We start from the raw sequence: 20,220 nt of genomic DNA, 5'->3' as shown, positions 1-20,220 counted from the left end.
TATGCCTGGCAAAATCCCAACCCTGGATTTTTATCTTTTCCAAAAAGGGAGGGAAAAAAAAAATCACACAGACATGTGGACTGAAAGCCCTTCAGATTCATAACTTCCTATTTTGTTGGGTCCTCAAAGCCAGTGAACAACCCTTTTCTTTCCCTCTTCCATTCCGTTCGATGACCTACCCAAATCTTCATTGCTTTCTCTACGCTCCTACCTGACTTCCCCAACTTACTCCTCCAAAAGCAAACAACTTTTCCTCCGATTTCTCCACAAAAAACAGAAGCTACCGGGTCCAAAAGGCCCCAACTTCCCGTCCTCCTTAACCTGGGAAGCTGGTACCTCAACCGCCATCCTCACCACCTTCCTTCACATCTCAGAAGCTGAAGTCAAGCGCACCCTCTCCACCTGCACTGCTAATCCTCTTATACCATCCCTTCTAAAAGCTACTCAAAGCGTGATCCCCACCCAGCAGCACTGGCACCACCCAGGAGCTTGTTGGAAATGCATCATCTCAGCCCCACCCCAAAGCTGCTGAAACGGACTCTTCATCTTAACAGATCCCCAAGTGATTTACATGCACACTGAAGTTTCAAAAGCAATGCTCTTTGTCTTTGAGCAACAATCTCCCTAAAAGGAACCACACAAACCATGATCCAGATAAGGGTCAGCGAACTTTTCCTGACTGTAAATATTTTAGACTTCTGTAGTACAAAAGCAGCCATAGACAATACGTAAATATTTTAGACTTTTGTAGTGCAAAAGCAGTCATAGGCAATATGTAAATAAGGGGGCATGCCTGTATTCCAATAAAATTTTAGTTACAAAAACAGGCAGCTAGCTGGATGTGGCCTGTGGAACACAGTTTACTGACCCCCTAGCTACAGCACAAGACACTGGGCCGATTTAATACCCACTGACAACTGTTCACCATCACACCCACAGATGTGTAGGGCGCAAGTGAAAAAGGGACTATGTAAAGAATCAGAACACGGGGTTCTAGCCCTGGCCTGACCACCGACCATCGCTATACAACCCTGCTAAGCTTTCCTGAGTCAATTTCCTCATCTTTTAAAAGGACAGAAGCATATCCATCCTTACCTGCCCCATTTCTTTAAGGACAAAAATGAGGATATGTTTGAGCCAATGTTTTTAAAATTAAAGTGCTAGAGTTGTTTCTTTTGTGAATGCCCTCTTAATGATTCAAGTCAAAGTAAAAATATTCAGGAAGTTAACCTGCTCCTCCCCCGTAAGTGGAAGGTAAGTACAGTTTTTGTGCAAGATCAGTCACGTGCTCCCAAGTCAACTTCATTTTAACACAGGACAGGAATCATTTTCATTAGGATTTCACTTAGAACAAGACAAACCACTTCCCAAATCAGCGTGTATTAAATCACAAAGCAGACTGTTCCCTGGGATTTGTGGAATTTAAAAAGAAAACCAAAAAAAGCAGCTGGACAGTCCTTGGAAAAGAGCATTTCCAACCTCAATCCAATTTTGCTCTTCTCGGCAGACCCCCAAGAAAGACCCCGCTAACCCATCGGTGAGGCACAGGAATGGTTTTTTCCTTTTTCTCTGATGACAGCTTCTGTTATATTACTACCTAAATGACCAGTGGATAGCTTAATTTACTAGTGCACAGATTAATAGATTCCATTTTCAAATGCCTAAAATTTAGGAAGCAAGAGCTCAAAAATGTCTCAAGTCCAAGGACTGCATGGCGTTTGCAACAGTTTCATCATTTGTAAACCCCTCTCCACAAGCACACGTAGTACAGACGTGTTTAATACCATCAAGTGCCTGGTTCTTGGTACCTAAAAGGGACCCGTGGTCTTTTTCTTCTGTAGAGCCTAATAAAATAAGAAAAGGGGATACTAAATAGGTCATTTCCTCATGCCAGCAGTGTTTGCGGATACTGAGCTACAGGGTTGCAATACCAAGGCGATCCTAGGAGTATGGTTCCTTCCTTCCCAAGACACAGAGGGGAAATTGATTCAAACAAAGAATCACATTACCTGCCCGGATATACACCTGATGAACCTGCTGTTGCTGCTTCTTCTTAATCCGAGAATACTGCCGCTTCAGCGCGTTGATATCTGTGGTCATGCGCTCCATCATCATACTGTTGAAAGCTGCATGGTACTCACTTCGACAAGAGTTGATCGCTCCTGGGCTCAGCTCTGCAATGTTATTAGACCGCAGACTCTGCTCTTCATTTGGTTCTACACTCCAGAGAAGAGAGACACGGACATGGAGGAGAAAGATTACACTGTGCCCCAGTGTGGTATCTTAACTTCCAGGGAAGTCTAACCACAAAAAAAAAAAAAAAAAAAAAAATGCATGCTCCAGTTTGTTGTACTGGTTTTCATTCGGTCCTGAAAATATTTCCGCATTTTCTGATTAGCCTAACTGTGGGTCTGAAATGAGCTGTGTGGGTTCACTGTTTGATTTTATTAGCACTTTGCTCATTCTGTAGACATAAGAACAACTGTTTCCACATAAATATCACTGCCTTTTTCTAAAATTCCCTTAGGAAAATATAACTCCAGGTGTCTAAAGTCAGTTGACAGATTTGCATATAACTGCATGAGGATTTATAAGGAATTGACTGTTCGTAGAGTTTAGACCATCATTAAAAGTGAGTTTTTCCTAAGTTAAAAATAGCAACACATTCTATAAAATTATCAAGACTTCGGGGCATCTGGGTGGCTCAGTCAGTTAAGCATCTGACTTCGACTGAGGTGATGATCTCATGGCTTGTGAATTTGAGCCCTGCATCGGGCTCTGCGCTGACAGCTCAGAGCCTGGAGCCTGCTTTGGATTCTGTGTGCCTCTCTCTCTGCCCCTCCCCTGCTCACGCTCTGTCTCTCTCTCTCTCTCAAATAAATAAACATTTAAAAAAACATATCAAAACTTTGAATCACTGCATCACTAGAAATGTTTTTATTCATTTCATACACATTTCCTGCCTATGTGTGTTTTGTCTGATGTGGTTTCTGCTCCTGTGACACCTACAACTAGCAGATTTGTCCCTTAAATAAAATTGAGATTACATCTGAGAAGTAGAAATAAGCACTGTGTGAGGGCAGACACACTACATAGGCTTTTCTAGCACAGTATGTAAAACAGCCTGGGAACCGCTTTTAAAAAAATAATTAGTGAGGATTTCAACTATCGTAGCATCTGCTGAAACTGTTATTCAGGTAAAGCTTAAACATCAGACAAATTTACTTCCTTTTTTATGGAAAACACATTTTTAAGGAGAAGAAAATTAAGGGGTGCCTGGGTGGCTCAATCGGTTAAGTGTGCGACTTTGGCTCAGGTCATGATCTCACAGTTCATGAGTTGGAGCCCCGCATTGGGCTCTGTGCTGACAGCTCAGAGCCTGGAGCCTGCTTTGGATTCTGTGTCTCCCTCTCTCTCTGCACCCTCCCTGCTTGCATATGCTCTCTCTCTCTCTCTTAAAAATAAACAAACATTGGGGCGCCTGGGTGGCACAGTCGGTTAAGCGTCCGACTTCGGCCAGGTCACGATCTCACGGTCTGTGAGTTCGAGCCCCGCGTCAGCCTCTGGGCTGATGGCTCAGAGCCTGGAGCCTGTTTCCGATTCTGTGTCTCCCTCTCTCTCTGCCCCTCCCCGTTCATGCTCTGTCTCTGTCTGTCCCCCCCAAAAAAAAAAAAAAAAAAAAAAAAAGTTGAAAAAAAAATAAACAAACATTAAAAAAAAAAAAAAGGAGAAGAAAATTAAAAGGGGTCCTGCTAATCTGAACTTAGTTAAACCTGACAAGAATTGTGGCACCTGGGTGGCTCAGTCGGTTGGGCGTCTGACTTCTGCCTTAGGTCATGATCTCATGGTCAGGGAGTTCAAGGCCTGCGCTGGGCTCTATAATGACAGTTCAGAGCCTGGAGCCTGTTTCCAATTCTGTGTCTCCCTCTTTTTCTCCCCCTCCCTGCTCATGGTGTGTGTGTGTGTGTGTGTGTGTGTGTGTGTGTGTGTGTGTCTCAAAAATTTACAAAAAAAAAAAAAAAACTTAAAAAAAAAGTTCATTACGTCGATGGTGTCCAGACCACAAAAAGTCCATTCTCTACAAGAAAAAAACAAATGTAGTATAGCATCCAATTCAGAGCACCACTTTTTAAGAGGGACACTACAGGACATTAAAAGGTGAATATACAGAATATCAAAAGTTCTGGAAGTCATCCCTTCTGAAAAATTTGGTCTTGGACCATAGACAAGGATTTGGGGGACATGATGGATGTCCTCAAAGATTTCAAGGGACATCCAATAAAAGAGGGAGTAGACTTGCTGTCTTTTGTTCAAAAGAACTATTAAAAGAGCTGGTAGGTGGAGATTATCTTTTCTCAACTAGAAACCATGGGCTAAGCAGAGGGATCCAGCAGAATGTCCTATGAGATAATGAGTTTCTAATCACTCAAATTCAAGGAGAGGCTACCATAATGTTTTAGATTTAGAGGGTATTTCTATAGTGGAAAAGAAGCCATTCTGTATCAATTAAATTCAAACAGAATGTGGTAAACATCTATGATATGCCAGGTTCCAGGCTAAGGAACTGAGCATACGAAGTGGAATCAGATAAACTGGAGGCAAAACACATAAGAAAAAGATATAGGTATGATGTGTGTAACACATAACAGAGAGATCCTACTACATGATAGAGTAGCACAGAAGACACTTTTAACAAAGACCTTTAATAGTGGTAACCAGGTGAGGAAACAGTAGTCACTGATCAGACACAATAATAATACCTTTGCTATAGTGACCCAACACTTTGAGATCATCTAAATAGAAAGCGACCTCTTTACCTTTAATTTGCTTTTGGTACTTCTGCAGTTCGGGTGCCAGGAGCCCGCTGAAAGGTCCAAGGCACCCCACTGCATTAGTGATAGCATCTTCATCGTCTGGGTCATTCTCTTCATCACTGTCTCTGACTTTACCATGTCGTCTTGGAAAACATAAAAGAAAAAGAAATATTCAAAGAAAATTGTGGTGTTTTTGAAAAATAAATGATACAGTCACATGGTTTAATTTTTATATATAACTATGAATATAACATACATAAAAAGTCTCTCTCCCATCCCTGTCCAACTTCTGCCTTTGCCCTACTTAATTCCCAAAGGTGACCATTGCTACTAATTTCTATGCGTTCTTCAGTTTCTTTATTGCATAGATAAGCAAAGATAACTATAGTCTTATTTTTCTCTTCCTTTTGCATAATTATTAGCATACTGTATACATTCTTCTGCACCTTGCTTCTATGTACCTAAAACTTTCTCCACGTTCACACACAGAGCTTTCTCATCCTTTTTGTACAGCTGCACTGTATTGTATGCATGTAGCCCATGTAATGGAACCAGGCCACTGACAATACACACCTGAGTGGTTTCCAATCTTATACCGTTATAAGCAATGTTGCCATAAATAACCTTATACAGACTGTGCTTTGCAGGTGTACAAATGCATCTGTGGGATAAGTCATAAAGGTAGAATTGCTGGGTCAAAGGATATGTGCACTAGTAATCTGGGGAAACTCTGCCAAATTGCCCGCCACAAATCTTGCAGCAATGTGCTACACCTGCACTGTGCAAGAGTGTCCCCCTACAGCGTCACCAACAGAGTGCACATCCACCTTCTGAATTTGTGTCAATCTGACAGATAAAAACATAGTCTCAATCTAGTTCTAGGCTGCATTTCTCTTCATACAACCGATGCTGCCTTTAAACATAAACTACCAATCCCCATCCTTTCATCGTGTCTCAGTTGGGCAGCCATTTTCTTACTGATTTCTAGGAACTTTATACATGAGAGACTGCAATTACAAATATTTTTTCAGAAAATATTTTTGCGCCCGCTTATGAAGGTTTTGTTTTGTTCTGTTTTTAGTCATGCAGAAAATTATTTTTAAACTACTTAACTTTTTCCCTTGTGTTCCTGAGTCCATTATTAAGGCCTTTCCAATTCCAAAGAACTAAAGACATTCTTCCACACTTTCTTCTGCTAGTTTTATTATTTCATTTTTTCTATTTAAATACACTTTTCACTATTGATTTGATACGTTAACTTTTCAAACACTAAATTCCTATACAGGAATATATATTTGTCAATTTCTTGTCTTCTCATTTTAAATTAGGCCATCTGCCTCTTCATGAACCTATTCTATACTATTTTAATTATTAAAATTTTTAATATTTGACATTTTTAAATAAGTTGTGAGGTCTCTAAATATTCCTTCAGTTTATGTTCCAATCTTCTTTGGAAAGTACGGTTTTAAAAATCTCTGTCTTGAATTTAAATCAAAACCTTTGGGAAAGAAACATTCAGATTTTAAGTACCAAACTACTTTAAATAGATATATCTGGGGCTTAACAAATATGAAGTTACACCAACACATTAAGATATTAAGTCTTCCATCATGAAAACAACAAGGGGTGGGGGGGGGGGGGGAGACCTTACCCAGAAACTGAGGTGGGTTTAACTGTGGCTGGGAATGGTGTAATGTTGTAGGTGTATTTTTCCCTCAGCTCTGCCAACTGTGGGAAAGGGAATGGAGCCATAGAATAAACAGTCTGAAAAACACAAGCAAAAATGTCAAGTCTGAAACGATGGCCTTAAACAACTCTTCTCAATCCTGGAAAGATATTAAAGTTCTATGATTTGGGTGTAAAGAGGTAGATTCTGCTTCTCACACAGCAGGTGGAGAGATTCTACTTCATTATCCCCTTTAGAGAAAGACAAAAGAATACTGAGGAACACAATGCTCATTTCTCAAATCAATCCAGCCGTGACTGGGTATTCCAAGTGGTGAACATGGGTGGCAGATGGGGGCAGTCTGACTTCCTCTGGGCTCAACTGACAGGTGGGTTAACTCAGAAATTCACAGCTCTCTATTATTTCTTTAACAAAGAACCCATTGGTGATGCTCATATGCAGTGCTTGTTTTTCAAAGCTTTGCTTGATGACTTTATATTATAGACATTCAACGTCATCTGGACAAAATTAAATCTAGTGGGTGATCGTGTGATCAGCCGCAAGCTTTCTCCAAAGATACCACCTTTTCAAATGTCTGTGAATGAGTTCGAGGTGAAAATTGTTAGCTGTTATTTAAAAACAAAAAAAGAAAAGAAAGAAAGAAAAAAAGTGACAGGGTGTAAAGCATAGGCTGTTAAAAAATCTATAAATAAAAATGGGAAAAGCACCTGTGCTTCCTCCAGAATTTCAAAATTATATATCATTCTACCAGCAGGAGGAAAGTAATCACGTTTGCTCTCTTAATTTTATTAAAGCTTAATTGTTCCAAATGCTTTCCTTCAATCCTTCAAGTACTTATTCTCCAGAAAACGTATATTAATCACCCTAAGTTCACTTCTCCCAGGAAACCCTTCACCTAAAACTACTATGTCAACTACACCTTAATAATTTAAAAATAGAAACCCATACCATTGGGCTTCAAGTTTAAAAGATGAAATTATTGGGGCACCTGGGTGGCTCAGTCAGTAAGCATCCAACTTCAGCTCAGGTCATGACCTTGCAGTCCGTGGGTTTGAGCCCCATGTCAGGCTCTGTGCTGACAGCTCAGAGCCTGGAGCCTGCTTCAGATTCTGTGTCTCCCTCTCCCTCTTTCCCTCCCCTGCTTGCGCTCTATCTCAAAAATAAATAAACATTAAAAAAAATTTTTTTAAGATGAAATTATTAATGATAGGAATTTCAAATTTCCTTATGAATGAAGATGTCTCATTGAAGACAATTAGTAGGGTGACCAGGTGAAGATTCACTTGTGTTTTATTTTTGTCAGTTTTATAAAAAATCATTAAAATATTCCCTTGTCCAGCCTCATGAAGGAAGCTGGTAAGAACAGTATGGGAAGTACGTCCTGCCCCAGAGTAATTGGCCTGGGCTCCTAGCAAGCTCCTTCAAGAGCCACTCAGCTTCAGACATCTGACAAAAAAACAAAAACAAAAACAAAAACTTGGCTGCATTGGTGCTTTCATTTTCTATTTTTTGGTCTATCTTCCTCTATCCTTTACTTTTAGTTAATCCTTCAAAGAACAAATCAGTGCTCCTGGAAAAAAAAATGTGTTTATAGCACCTCTTCACATATATTCACTCACTTAGTCGAAGGTCTCACGTCTGAAGGCAAGTTTATGCCATGAATATACACCACACATCACTATAGTCCTCGGGGTACCTGAGAAGCTCTGGTTTCCAACGTTGTAAATCAGAGATTTACGATGTAAATCAGAAATTTACAAAATTTTACTAGTCACTTTAGAGCCAAATATGGTACACTAATAGAATCTTCGGGTTAGAATGGAATGTAAACATAATTTAGTTCAGCCACCTTCCCAAGCAGAAGTTCCCTCTAGAGACTCTCCAACAGATGGTCACAAAGGCAGCACTGAAACCCTTCCAATGGTGGGCACACACTATTTTGCAGGGCAGACGGTTTCAATTTTTGACAGCGCTAATTAAGCAAACATTATCCTTCTATCGGACAAGCATCCACATCCTTGTAATTTCCATGTCATCACTGATGGAAAAAAGTGAACGTTCCAAGGGCTGATCCTGCCTCACAGCACATGAGAGCTCCCCCCAGGTAACAATAATTACGGATACACACTTTGAGGTAGGTTGTCCCAAGCACCTACAAACCCTTCTAACAACAGCACCTGATTTTTCTCTCTATTGCCCTCAAGGAAGTCATAAGAGATTTTGTCCAAAGTCTCACTGAAATCCACACCCGCTATTTCACTGGCATTCTCCCAATGTCTTTTTCAGACACCACCAATTTTTTAAAAACAGCCCTTGCTACTTAAAAAAAAAAAAAAAAGTGATATGATTTACAGAAGGAAAAAGCCCAGCAGATTTTGTGTGTGGCACTTAGAATGGAAAGAAATTGGGAAGACCACCAGGGAGAATCCTTCCCTGTCTTTCAGCTCAAAAATAAAGACCTTACGCACAGCCCACATTTTTCATCTGGAGCCATTTCAGGTTTGCTGACAGATTTATGGCCCACCATAATTGGATCCCAGCCACTGAATTAATTTTTTTTTTAAAAAGATTGAATAAAGAAAACAGAGTGCCTTGAAATGACATTCACCATTTCTCTCCATAACACTCCACGATGCTAAGGAAAACCAATAAGTCAACTTACTATTCAAACTACCAAAGTACACTTAAATAGACATTTATATTTAGGTACTGCTGAAAACAAAATTGTATTTTTCATTACTGATATGCTTCACAAAAAACACGAAAACATGAGTTGTACAAAATTAGGCTCAGTTCATCTCCATCCAGATGTTTTCCTCTGCGGAAGAAAAGCCGCTAAAATGGCATCCAATTGATCAAACCACAGCCGGTAGGTATTTTTCCCTCTAGGATTCTCTCACAGCAAGGTAAAGAGGTGGTTGTCTTTTCTCCTAATACCTAAGACTGGAAATTTCTATAGGACAAAGATGGCGTGTGTCAACATACCTCTCATTCACTCTGGCAATGTTTAAGTGAAACAAAATGCTGCCTTATTTTTCTAAAGGGGATTTCAGCTTCGGGAAAGACACGTTTCGACTAACGTGGAAGCGGTGGGCTGGTGGTAGGGGAAAAGTAGGCCAGGAGAGGGGGACTTGGCTCCCAGTCTGGGTCTGCCACTGGACAATCTAAAAAACTGGCCATAAGCTCACTCTCTATCAAGTGACAGAATTAGGTTAGTTGATCTTTAAGCTTCTTTTAAACCAGTGCCTCCCTAAGTGTTGTTTAGAAACCAACTACATCAGGTCAGAGAAAGACAGATATCATATGATTTCATTCATATGTGGAATTTAAGAAACTTAACAGATGGGGGCGCCTGGGTGGCGCAGTCGGTTAAGCGTCCAACTTCAGCCAGGTCACGATCTCGCGGTCCGTGAGTTCGAGCCCCACGTCAGGCTCTGGGCTGATGGCTCAGAGCCTGGAGCCTGTTTCCGATTCTGTGTCTCCCTCTCTCTCTGCCCCTCCCCCGTTCATGCTCTCTCTGTGTCCCAAAAAAAATAAATAAACGTTGAAAAAAAAAATTTTAAAAAGAAACTTAACAGATGATCATAGGGGAAGGGTAGGGAAAATAAGATCAAAACAGAGAGGGAGGCTTACCATAAGAGACTCTTAAATACAGAAAAAAAACCCCAAAAACCTGAGGGTTGATGAGGGGGAAAGTGAGTGAGAGAATGAGTTAAATGGGTGACAGGTATTAAGGAGGGCACTTGTTGGGATGAGCACTGGGTGTTATACGTAAGTGATGAATCACTGGCTTCTACTCCTGAAGCCAAGACTACACCGTATGTTAACTAACTTAAGAATTAAAAGAAAACGGGGGCGCCCGGGTGGCTCAGTTGGTTAAGCGTCCAACTTTGGCTCGGGTCATGATCTCACAGTTTGTGAGTTCGAGCCCCACGTCGGGCTCTGTGCTGACAGCTCAGAGCCTGGAGCCTGCTTCGGATTCTGTGTCTCCTCTTCTCTCTGCCCAGCTCATACTCTGTCTCTCCCTATCTCAATAATAAAATAAATGTTGGGGCACCTGGGTGGCTCAGTCGGTTAAGCGTCCGACTTCGGCTCAGGTCATGATCTAGCGGTCCGTGAGTTCGAGCCCCGCGTCGGGCTCTGTGCTGACAGCTCAGAGCCTGGAGCCTATTTCAGATTCTGTGTCTCCCTCTTTCTCTGACCCTCCTCTGTTCATGCTCTCTGTCTCAAAAATAAATAAACGTTTAAAAAAATTAAAAAAAATAATAATAATAAAATAAATGTTAAAAAAAAAAGAATTAAAACAAAACAAAACACCATATCAGAACCATGGTGCATCAGAACCACCGATGAACTAAATGTCCACATTCTAACACACTCTGGAGCAGTTTCTCATACATAGTCAAGTGTGAAAAACACTGCCACGAGTTCTAATGTTCTAGGAGTCTGTGTATTCAGTGAGCAACCAGGTGTATTCTTTGGTTTTTGTTTTTTAAAGACAGAGGGAGAGAGTGTAAGCAGGGGAAGGGCAGAAGGAGAGGGAGAGAGAGAATCCTAAGCTGGCTCCATGTGTAGCACAGAGCCCAACTCGGGGCTTGATCCCATAACCATGAGATCATGACCTGAGCCGAAATCAAGAATCAGACACTTAACCGACTGAGCCACCCAGGTGTCCCATAACCGGATAGGTTCTTAGTACTCTATGGGTGCCTAGGTGGCTCAGTCGGTTGAGTGTCCGACTTCGGCTCAGGTCATGATCTCACAGTTCATGAGTTCGAGCCCCTCATTGGGCTTGCTGCTGCCAATGCAGAACCCGCTTCAGATCCTCTGTCCCTCTCTCTCTCTCCCCGTCTCTGCCCCTCCCCTGCTCGCACACACTCGCTCTCTTTCTCTCTCTCAAAACTAAATAAAGCTAAAAAACCAAACACTCCTCTAGGTGTTATGGGGATATAGAGTAAAAGGAGGCCCTTATCATTAAGGAACTTACTACTTCATTAGAGAATAAGATTAACACATTTGAAAAAAACACCAAATAATATAAAATAATCTGTAATTGGCATTAAATCAGTTGTTGAGAATCTTAAGTACTGAAAGAATATGGAGGAAGGCTCGTCAATAAGGGCTGAGATAAGAGAGGCTGTGGGGTGGGGGGGAGAAGAGACTGAGTAGGATCCTGGTGGGCAGACCATTTTTCACAGAAAGTGGCAGAGGGAACCACGAGCCCTCTCACAGGAACAGGCATGAACAGAGAGGGCCGGGTAGCAACAGACCTCCGCCCAGTGCAACAGGCTCCAGTCGGGGAACACCTTCGATAGGTAAGGAACAGGGCAGCAAGAATGCACCTCCAATGCAATCTGTCTCCAAACAAACCCTATTTCTGCCCCGGATAAACTTTTATGCTCTTCCTCCTAAGCCAGAAACCTGTGGGCTGCCGTTGTCTCCCCATTTCTTTCTCCCTCACCCCATATCCACTTTCCGTGGCCAAGTCCCATCAATTTCACCTTCTAAGTACTGTCTCTGTTCCATCCTTGTTTCTACCCTTCACTGCCTCTCACGGGCTCCTGCTGTCAGACTTGACCCTTTCAAGTCCACCCTTCGCTGAGCTGCCCCTGTATCTGACAGAAGCCACAACTCAGACCATTTTCCTTCTCTCCTTAAAATGTTTCAGGTCTTCTTTTTCCCTTTCCAAAGGCTCCACAGAACCCCTAGAATTCCAGCAAGCACAATTTCACAACCTCTGACCTAAAAGGTCAAGTCCAATCCTTACCACAGGTTGTGGTCCTCCATATCCACACCAAATACCAAACTGCTCATAGTTTCCTTCACACACTGTAAAGTTTTCCACTGCCATGTCTTTGCTTGTGCCCCTTCCTCAACCATGACTTCCCTTTCTGCTCTGCACCACTGCCTCCAACACACACACACACACACACACACACACACACACACATCTCACATGTGCATGCACCCACGCATATACACACACATACATAGAGCCTGACCAACTCCATCTTTAAAAGGTAAAACCACACAATCATTTCCTCAAGGAAGTCTTCTGACAGAGATGCTCAAAAATGTTTGGAGAAGTTAATATAAGACCTAGAAAGCTAGGCTGAAGCATTTTATTTACTGCAGTTAGTAACAAGGAAGCACTGAAGGCATTATGAAGAACAATGAAATGACCAAAGCAGTGTGGGCAATCACTCTGGCAGCAAAATGCCAATGTATTAGAGCAGAGGGAATCTGGAAGGAGGGCCACCATATAAGTGTCGTTTAATTCAGCAAACATTTATTGAAAAAGAGAAGGCAGGAAATTAATCTCAGACTCTCAACAGATGTTTGCTTAATGAAGTAATAAATTTATTGAGCAGCTGTAGTAAAAGGCAAAGTGCTAAGTGTTCATGAGCAAAGCACAGGCTCTGTCCTCAAGGAGCTTAAAAACATCACTGAGGGGGTGCCTGGGTGGCTCAGTCGGTTAAGCATCCGACTTTGGCTCAGGTCATGATCTCGTGGTCCATGAGTTCAAGCCCTGCATTGGGCTCTGTGCTGACAGCTGAGAGCCTGGAGCCTGCTTCGGATTCTGTGTCTCCCTCTCTCTCTGCACCTCCCCTCAAAAATAAATAAACTTAAAAAAAATTTTTTTAAATATCACTGAGGATATTACTGATTTAAGATAAATCACTGATTTAAGATACAGTCTTAAATCAAAGTAGAATGTGATGAATGTTCACAAGAGAGGTACAAAGAAAATGCCACAGTGATTCAGAGAAATGGGAGATGATTTTAGTTGAGACTATCAGAGAATGCTTCACAAAGGAGAGGGCATCTGAACTGGAACTTTTCATGAGGAGGCAGGCCTTAATCATGTGAAGGTAGATGGGAAAGACTGAACAGAGGGGGCACAGGTACAGAGGAGGCATATTCCCAGGGATTCCTGGGAGCGTGGAGCACAGCTTGACTTGACCAGAATAAGAAAAGGGTATGAAAGGGAGGAGCTAGGACAGTCAAGAGCACTGGATGATAAGTTGAGAAATCCATGCTTCATTTTGTAGGCAATGAGTAGCCAACAAAGTTTCATGAGCGAGGGGGAAAGGACAATATCCTAGAGTGCTGCCTTGGGCAGATGAATCAGGCAGTTCTGTGAGACGTAAAGGATCCCATATGTGGAAAATGCCAAGCACAGACCTTGTACACAGAGCCATGTTCAAAAAGAGGTACTTCCCTCAGAGAGAGAATGAATGATGAAGCAATAGCCCTGAGATGTGTGAGAAGAGTCAGGATCATAGCACCAACGTCAGCATCACACAGAACACAGTCTGTCTTCTTCCTCTGAGACAGACAGGAAAGAAGAAAGAAGAGATGAGAAGGCAAAGAAAAGTTGAAATAAAAAAATATGAAGGGGCGCCTGAATGGCTCAGTCGGTTGAGCGTCAGACTTCAGCTCAGGTCATGATCTCGCAGTTTGTGAGTTCAAGCCCCGTGTCGGGCTCTGTGCTGACAGCTCGGAGCCTGGAGCCTGCTTCAGATTCTGTCTCTCCCTCTCTCTCTGCCCCTCCCCGACTTGTGCTCTGTCTCTCTATATCAAAAATAAATAAATGAAAAAAATACATATATTTTAAAAAATATATGAACGTTCGGGGCCTATCAGGTGGTCAACATTCTCCAAACATAAGGGATTCTGAGAAGGAGCTGGAAGTGCCAGGAAATGAGCAAAGGAATGGAAACTCCTCGCTTCTCAAGCCCGAAGTCAGGGCCTGAGTCTTCGTTTTCCAATCTGTTGACTTGGCCCAGCACCCCCCAAACATAACCCCATGCATGGAACCCAACATAAAGGTAAAAGTTGAAACTCAGAAAAAAGAAAGAGAAATCACAGAGAAAGAAACTAAGGCCCTACGGCAACCTTGGACAAGACCCAGAGTTGGTCGGTGGGCAAAAGGAACAACCAGGAAGAGAAGCAGTAGTCAGAAGCATCAGAGGAGAATAAGGATAAAATCATGTTACAGAACCTAATGCAAGAGAGAATGTTAACAAATCTGTTATCTTTTTTATACTCACTATCGCTTTTAATGTCTTGGTGAATATGATAGTGAGATATAATAACATGCCAGAAAATAACAAAACCCTTCAAGTCTTTTTATGTTATGATTAATATAGAACAACATGAGTAGAATATATGGGTAAAACAAATTACCAAAACACTGATTAGAATCATCTCTTTTGGTGGAGAGGCACCTGGGTGGCTCAGTTGGCTAAGCATCTGACTCTTGATTTTGGCTCAGGTCATGATCTCAGTTATGGGCTCGAGCTCCACTCGGGCTCCGTGCTGAGCATGGAGCCTTCTTGAGATTCTCTTTGTCCCTATGTCTCTGTCCCTCCCCCACTATTCTATATATAAAAAACCAAACATTTAAAAAAATTTTTAAAGAATAATTTCCTTTCAACCCTCAATAATTTCTCCCTCAAAATAATATGTTGCCCCACAAGTCTCCCTTTATGAAGGTTAAGAATCAGATTCAGAAGAAGTACCTGGTAATTTGGCTGGGGGTGGGGTTTAGAGGTTGGATTGCACGTTATGATTTTTAAGCAATGCAGCTTGAATGGAAGTATAACAAATATCCATTATTCATTTCTTCCTTCCTCTTGTGACACAGTGAGATTCTTATCAAATTATATATAGACTCTTGGTCAAATGAAAAACTAAATCTGATGGCTGGCCAAATACATTTCCCAAAATTGCTGCTGTGACACTGCCTATTCCCACAGCACCCAGCATTCCCAGAGCCAAAATGGGGCCATGCTGCCCACTCACCTGCATGAGTTCATGGCTTTCCAGAAGATCATTCTCTAGCATCTCCTGGGTAAGGCGTCCCATGGTGCTGTAGAATTCGTCAGCTGTTTCACAGCATTCTATCTGCCTAGATAAAGAAAGAACAGAAAAAGGAATTATTTAGGACACCCGTGTTGTTTATCAGGCATATACTGCAGTTGCAACAGGATACGGTGCCTCTTGCCATTAAATTAGTCAAGTTAGCAATCAACAAAAACCATACTCCTGGGAACTTGTCTATGGCTTTGTCGTAGCTTGCATGTCCTGGCTTGAAATTCTCTGCTATTCCCAAATAAACCCATCTTTGCTGAATGCAGAGAAAAGATAAAAAAAATACCAAAGGCAACATAGATGTACTTATTACAGGGTGAGCTCTCATCTTTCTTACCTGCTCCCCAGCCTCACAGCCCCACCTGTGGCATCTTTATTATTTTTATTTGACACTGTCTACACAGCAGAATGCCTACCACCAATCAGATCTAAGGACCACAAAATTGGGTACTAAAGAACAATTATCCCCTGTAGGGAATCTGGGGCTTTTAATCTACAAATGAGGAGATCACTGATAAAAATGAAACCAAGCCACAGTAGAAAGGAAAGTGAAAAATACGAGAACTTTCTCTGTATATTTCACCATCCACAGGATGTTTTCACGGGCAGAAATTTTTCACTTCTTCTCAGGACACTGCTGCTAGTTGGAGATTACATCCTGCTTCCTGCATGTGCTTCTATACATAAATAAGAATCTGTCGGGGCACCTGGGTGGCTCAGTCAGGTGAGGTCTGACTTCAGCTCAGGTCATGATCTCACAGTTTGTGAGTTGGAGCCCTGCATCAGGCTCACTGCTATCAGCGCAGAGCCTGCTTTGGATCCTCTGTCTCCTCTCTCTCTGTCCCTTCCCAGCTTGTGCTCTCTCTCAAAAATAAATAAATATTAAAAAGAAAGAGAGAAAAAAAGAGTCTGTCGCTTGGCAACCTATAAGGCAGGTTATACTTTCAACCTTCTTCTAGAAGGGAAAAAAATTTAATAGTCTAAAGCAAAGAGCACTGTGTATTTGTTTTATTTATTACAATGTTTTCTGGATAGTAGGATAATTTTATTTGCCCACCGACATAAGACCTTCTCTTTGACGTGCACTAATGTCGGGGAATTTCCACGGAGCCATCCAAAAAATATATAATGATGGAAAAACTTCAGGTTCTGGAGTGTTCTCCAATCCCACTGCCACTAAATGAAATAGACCATTGAAGTGCTATTACAAAGATACAGAGTGGCATGTGGGCATAACTGAAAAAGTGGTTACGTTTACCCTAGAGGGTGAGGAAGAGAAATAATGCTTCAGATGAGTTCTGAAAAATATCCTCCAGGTTGACAAGAAAGAAAAAGCATTCCAAAGACATGGATGCAGGAGACAGCAGCCCCTCTCCAGGCCCTGCAAGGAGCTCCATGCAACCAAAGTTGGCCAGAAGGCCTATGTGGCCAGAGGGAGAGAGCAAGTGCTCAGGGTACAGAGCTGCAGACAGCAGATGGCAAAGGCCTCAGATGCCGGCTGAGCCTCCTCAGGGCAAGAGTCACCGAAAGGTGCTGAACAGGGAGTGTGAGAGCAGATGTGCCCTTGGCAAGGTTGGCTGGAGGTCGCATGGCAAGTGTAGAGTATGGCGGGGAGACGAGGAAGGAAACACCACGCCAGGCCTGGCATGAGGCCAAAGCATAGGGTCAGAGAAGAAAGGCTACATTAAGAGAGATGCCAGCGAAGGTGAGCTGACAGTCCATGGCTTACATATTCCAAAAGCACCGCTGGTGTGAGTGAGAGGAAGAAATGCCAAGCTGGTGGAGTAAAGTCCCATGGAGATGTTGTTCATGACTTTTCCAGTGCAAAGTTTGTGGGGAAGAATACAGGCCCTGGAGTCAGAAAGATCCAGGATTGAGTCCCAGCTCTGCTACTCATGAGCTGTGTGACCATGAACTAGTTAATTAACCCTCCGGGGGTAGCTTTCTCAGTTGAAAAGGCAGGGAGAATAATCCTACCTACTTCACAGGATTATGCAAAGAACTGAATGAGAAAATGTGTTTAAGCCACCTGACAGAATGATGGCACTGTAGGCACTTGGTGATGTATACTGGTTGCCCTTCCTTTTGCTGAACAAGTTGCAGGTTCAAAAATGTAGAAGTGGAGTGAGCAAAGACTCTGAAACATTTAAAGTCTACCAGTCTGATTCATATATCCCCTGAATTTCATAAACGATAGCTATTTATTATCCGTAGATTCACATAATTAAAAGTGCAGATTCTAGGGGTTCTTGGCTAGTTCAGTCAGTGGATCGTGTGACTCCTGATCTTGGGGTTGTGGGTTCAGGCCCTGCATTAGGTATAGAAACTACTTATTAATAAAATCTTTAAAAAAAAAAAAAAGTACAGATTCTAAAGTCAGGATACCTGGGCTCAAAATCAGGCTGTCCACTTACTGAGTGTCTTTGGGAAATTTACTTAACTTATCTGGGGCTCAGTTCCCACATCTGTAAAATGGGGATGATAACAGTCCTTGCCTTATGAAATGCAAGGACTAAACGAGTTAGTTTCACATCTAGCATGCTTAGAACAATGCTTGTCCATTGCAAGCACTCCGTGAATATTGGATATTAAGTGTATCTGTTATTATTTCAACAGTGTGACATCCCTGGGAGGACCATAGGGATAAATTCTGATCCTGCAGATAATGGATAGATGGGAGTAAAAACAGAATCGCTTCTTTTCTTCCTGCCCCATAATTAAGAACTAACACAAAGGTTACTAGAACTCAGCACACAGTTAAGTGCTACACTATTTTAATCCTATACACTAGTTACCCAGCAACTGGACTATCAGACCCACAGAAACCATCAAAGTGCAAAGACTTTCAGGCATACAGTAGGTTGGAAACACATGACTACCGAAAAATATAGATACTGGGGGGGAACGAAAAGATAAGCACACCAAATCCCCAGAAGACTCATCTATTTGCCTAGCTGAAAAGCAGTGCGCGATAAAACAAAGGCAAATGAGATAGCTATGTGATGTTTAAAAATACTTATACACAATAATGATCTTTCTACATCCCTGAATTGATAGTTGGTGGATCTTTCTTGCAAAAAGTATGAAATGCTACAAGTCTCCCAGGAAACAACTTATCATAAATAAAAAGTCTAGTTAAAAGGTTTTTGAAACAAAACACTGGCAGTGATTTATTAGTTTTCTGACATGTTGTCTATGAGTACCCACTCAAGTCATTTATAGCTCTAAGAAAGAAACATTAACAACTTCTCTGAATCTTAACTATAACAATTGTCCTATAACCATAACTGTTGTCCTCTCCATTACCCAGAAGGTAAAATTTTAATGTAATAGTCATAATATATTAGAGATGGGTGAAAATACCCTCCTTTTTATAGTTCTGCTACTGGTAATAAATGTAAATAACATCTATGTGGCAATATGTTTAATAGTAATAGGTTTCGTCATAGAATTAATTCTTGATAGAAGGAAAGAAGTTCCATGTGTTCTACCTTTTTTTAAATAGGCTCCCCACTCAAAGTGGGTCTAGAATTCACGACCCTGAAATTAAGAGTCACAACCTTTACCGACTGAGGCAGCCGGCCGCCCCCTGTGTGTTCTACTATTGACTATGTACTAAGCACCACAGAGATACCTTATACATATTATCTCATTTAATTTTATTGTGATCCTGAAAGGCAGAACTAAACAAATAATAAAAATTCAAAAAATAATCCAAATCATGAATGTTAACTAACAAAGCCACCTACTCCTCTCCAGATCTTCCTCTTCTAAGTTCCTCTCCCTCCCCCTCTTCCCAATTAGAGTCCAGGGAGAAGCTGGCAAAAGTAAGCCAGCCAGGATACTAGCACTGAAGAGGAGGAAGATATCTGCAGACCTGAAAAAGCTTACCCCCTTCCCCAACATAGATTCTATTTGCCACGCCCCCCCCCCCCCAACAATCAAGAATCAGCCAACTAAGATTTCAGAAAGCTAAAGCAATTCAACAAAGTTCCCAAATTTCTCTTTTGCTCACACTTAAATACAGATGCTTTCCATATTAGAGCACAGAACTTCTTAAGGCCCTCCACACCAGAGAACAGAAGGGGGAAATCACTTACTCTCCCAATTTTGCCCAGATGGCCAGCGACACTCTCAGGATGATTTCTGAACCTTCAAAGAAGACTGAATCCCAAATCTTTAAGACTGTATGGTTAGGGAGGCACGTAGCAAAAAGAGTCAGAAACCACTGCATCGTGAAGACATTCGTCAGTGGGGGCTCATATCCACCTGAAATGAATCAAATACTCTATGTTTCTTCAGAATTGATGTTTTGCAAGATATAAAAATACCCTCATTCAATCTTCCATGCCCACTAAACATGTTACATTTCCTGACTGATTTCTTCATATCTCTAATTCTGGTTCTTTCCTCCTTTTTTCCTTCTTTTTTTTTTTTTTTTTTTTTTTTTTGAAGAACATAAGTGTGTCTGGTAAAAATCTCAGTAATACAACCTTCACAAATTCTTTATATTTCAGAAATCTTAACCTAAAACTTTATTTGGCTCTACCTATTTATTTTGTGGTGCTAAAAATTAGGGAGAACGTTTTCCTCACCAAAAACAGGATTAAAAGAAAGGATTTTTCGCCTCTCAAAACCTGAATTCAATTTTCAAAATCTCATAAAGCCCACTTTTATTCAAATGCTACTGATAAAAACAAGGCTCCTTATGAAATTACTTGTCTACTTCTTAAATTATGCACAGCTCTCAGACCACAGTGGAATTAAACTAGAAACAAATAACAGAAAGAGAGCTGGAAAATCCCAAAGTATCTGTAGATTAAACAACATGAAATTTTAAAA

The 20,220-nt window shown here is 41.5% G+C and overlaps 1 protein-coding gene across 5 annotated transcripts in view; it reads right to left on the bottom strand.

Moving 5' to 3' along the window:
* TBC1D30 (TBC1 domain family member 30) overlaps nucleotides 1–20,220 on the bottom strand; it is a 99,012-nt gene that overhangs the window by 6,662 nt on the left and 72,130 nt on the right. For 3 of the 5 annotated variants that reach the window (XM_030323131.1, XM_030323130.1, XM_032594005.1), the window contains exons 8-13: nucleotides 19,479–19,647; nucleotides 15,310–15,415; nucleotides 6,466–6,578; nucleotides 4,818–4,957; nucleotides 2,010–2,216; nucleotides 1,785–1,844 (exon numbers count right to left, since the gene is read on the bottom strand). In XM_030323131.1, the coding sequence (XP_030178991.1) occupies nucleotides 1,785–1,844; nucleotides 2,010–2,216; nucleotides 4,818–4,957; nucleotides 6,466–6,578; nucleotides 15,310–15,415; nucleotides 19,479–19,647 (795 nt within the window). The remainder of the gene's footprint in view (nucleotides 1–1,784; nucleotides 1,845–2,009; nucleotides 2,217–4,817; nucleotides 4,958–6,465; nucleotides 6,579–15,309; nucleotides 15,416–19,478; nucleotides 19,648–20,220) is intronic. The other 2 variants (XM_032594006.1, XM_030323129.1) reach the window with 1 other exon arrangement.

This window comes from Lynx canadensis, chromosome B4 (assembly GCF_007474595.2).
Source record: "Lynx canadensis isolate LIC74 chromosome B4, mLynCan4.pri.v2, whole genome shotgun sequence".
In the NCBI taxonomy this organism is placed as follows: Eukaryota; Metazoa; Chordata; class Mammalia; order Carnivora; family Felidae; genus Lynx; species Lynx canadensis.
This window is presented reverse-complemented; position numbering and strand designations above follow the sequence as displayed.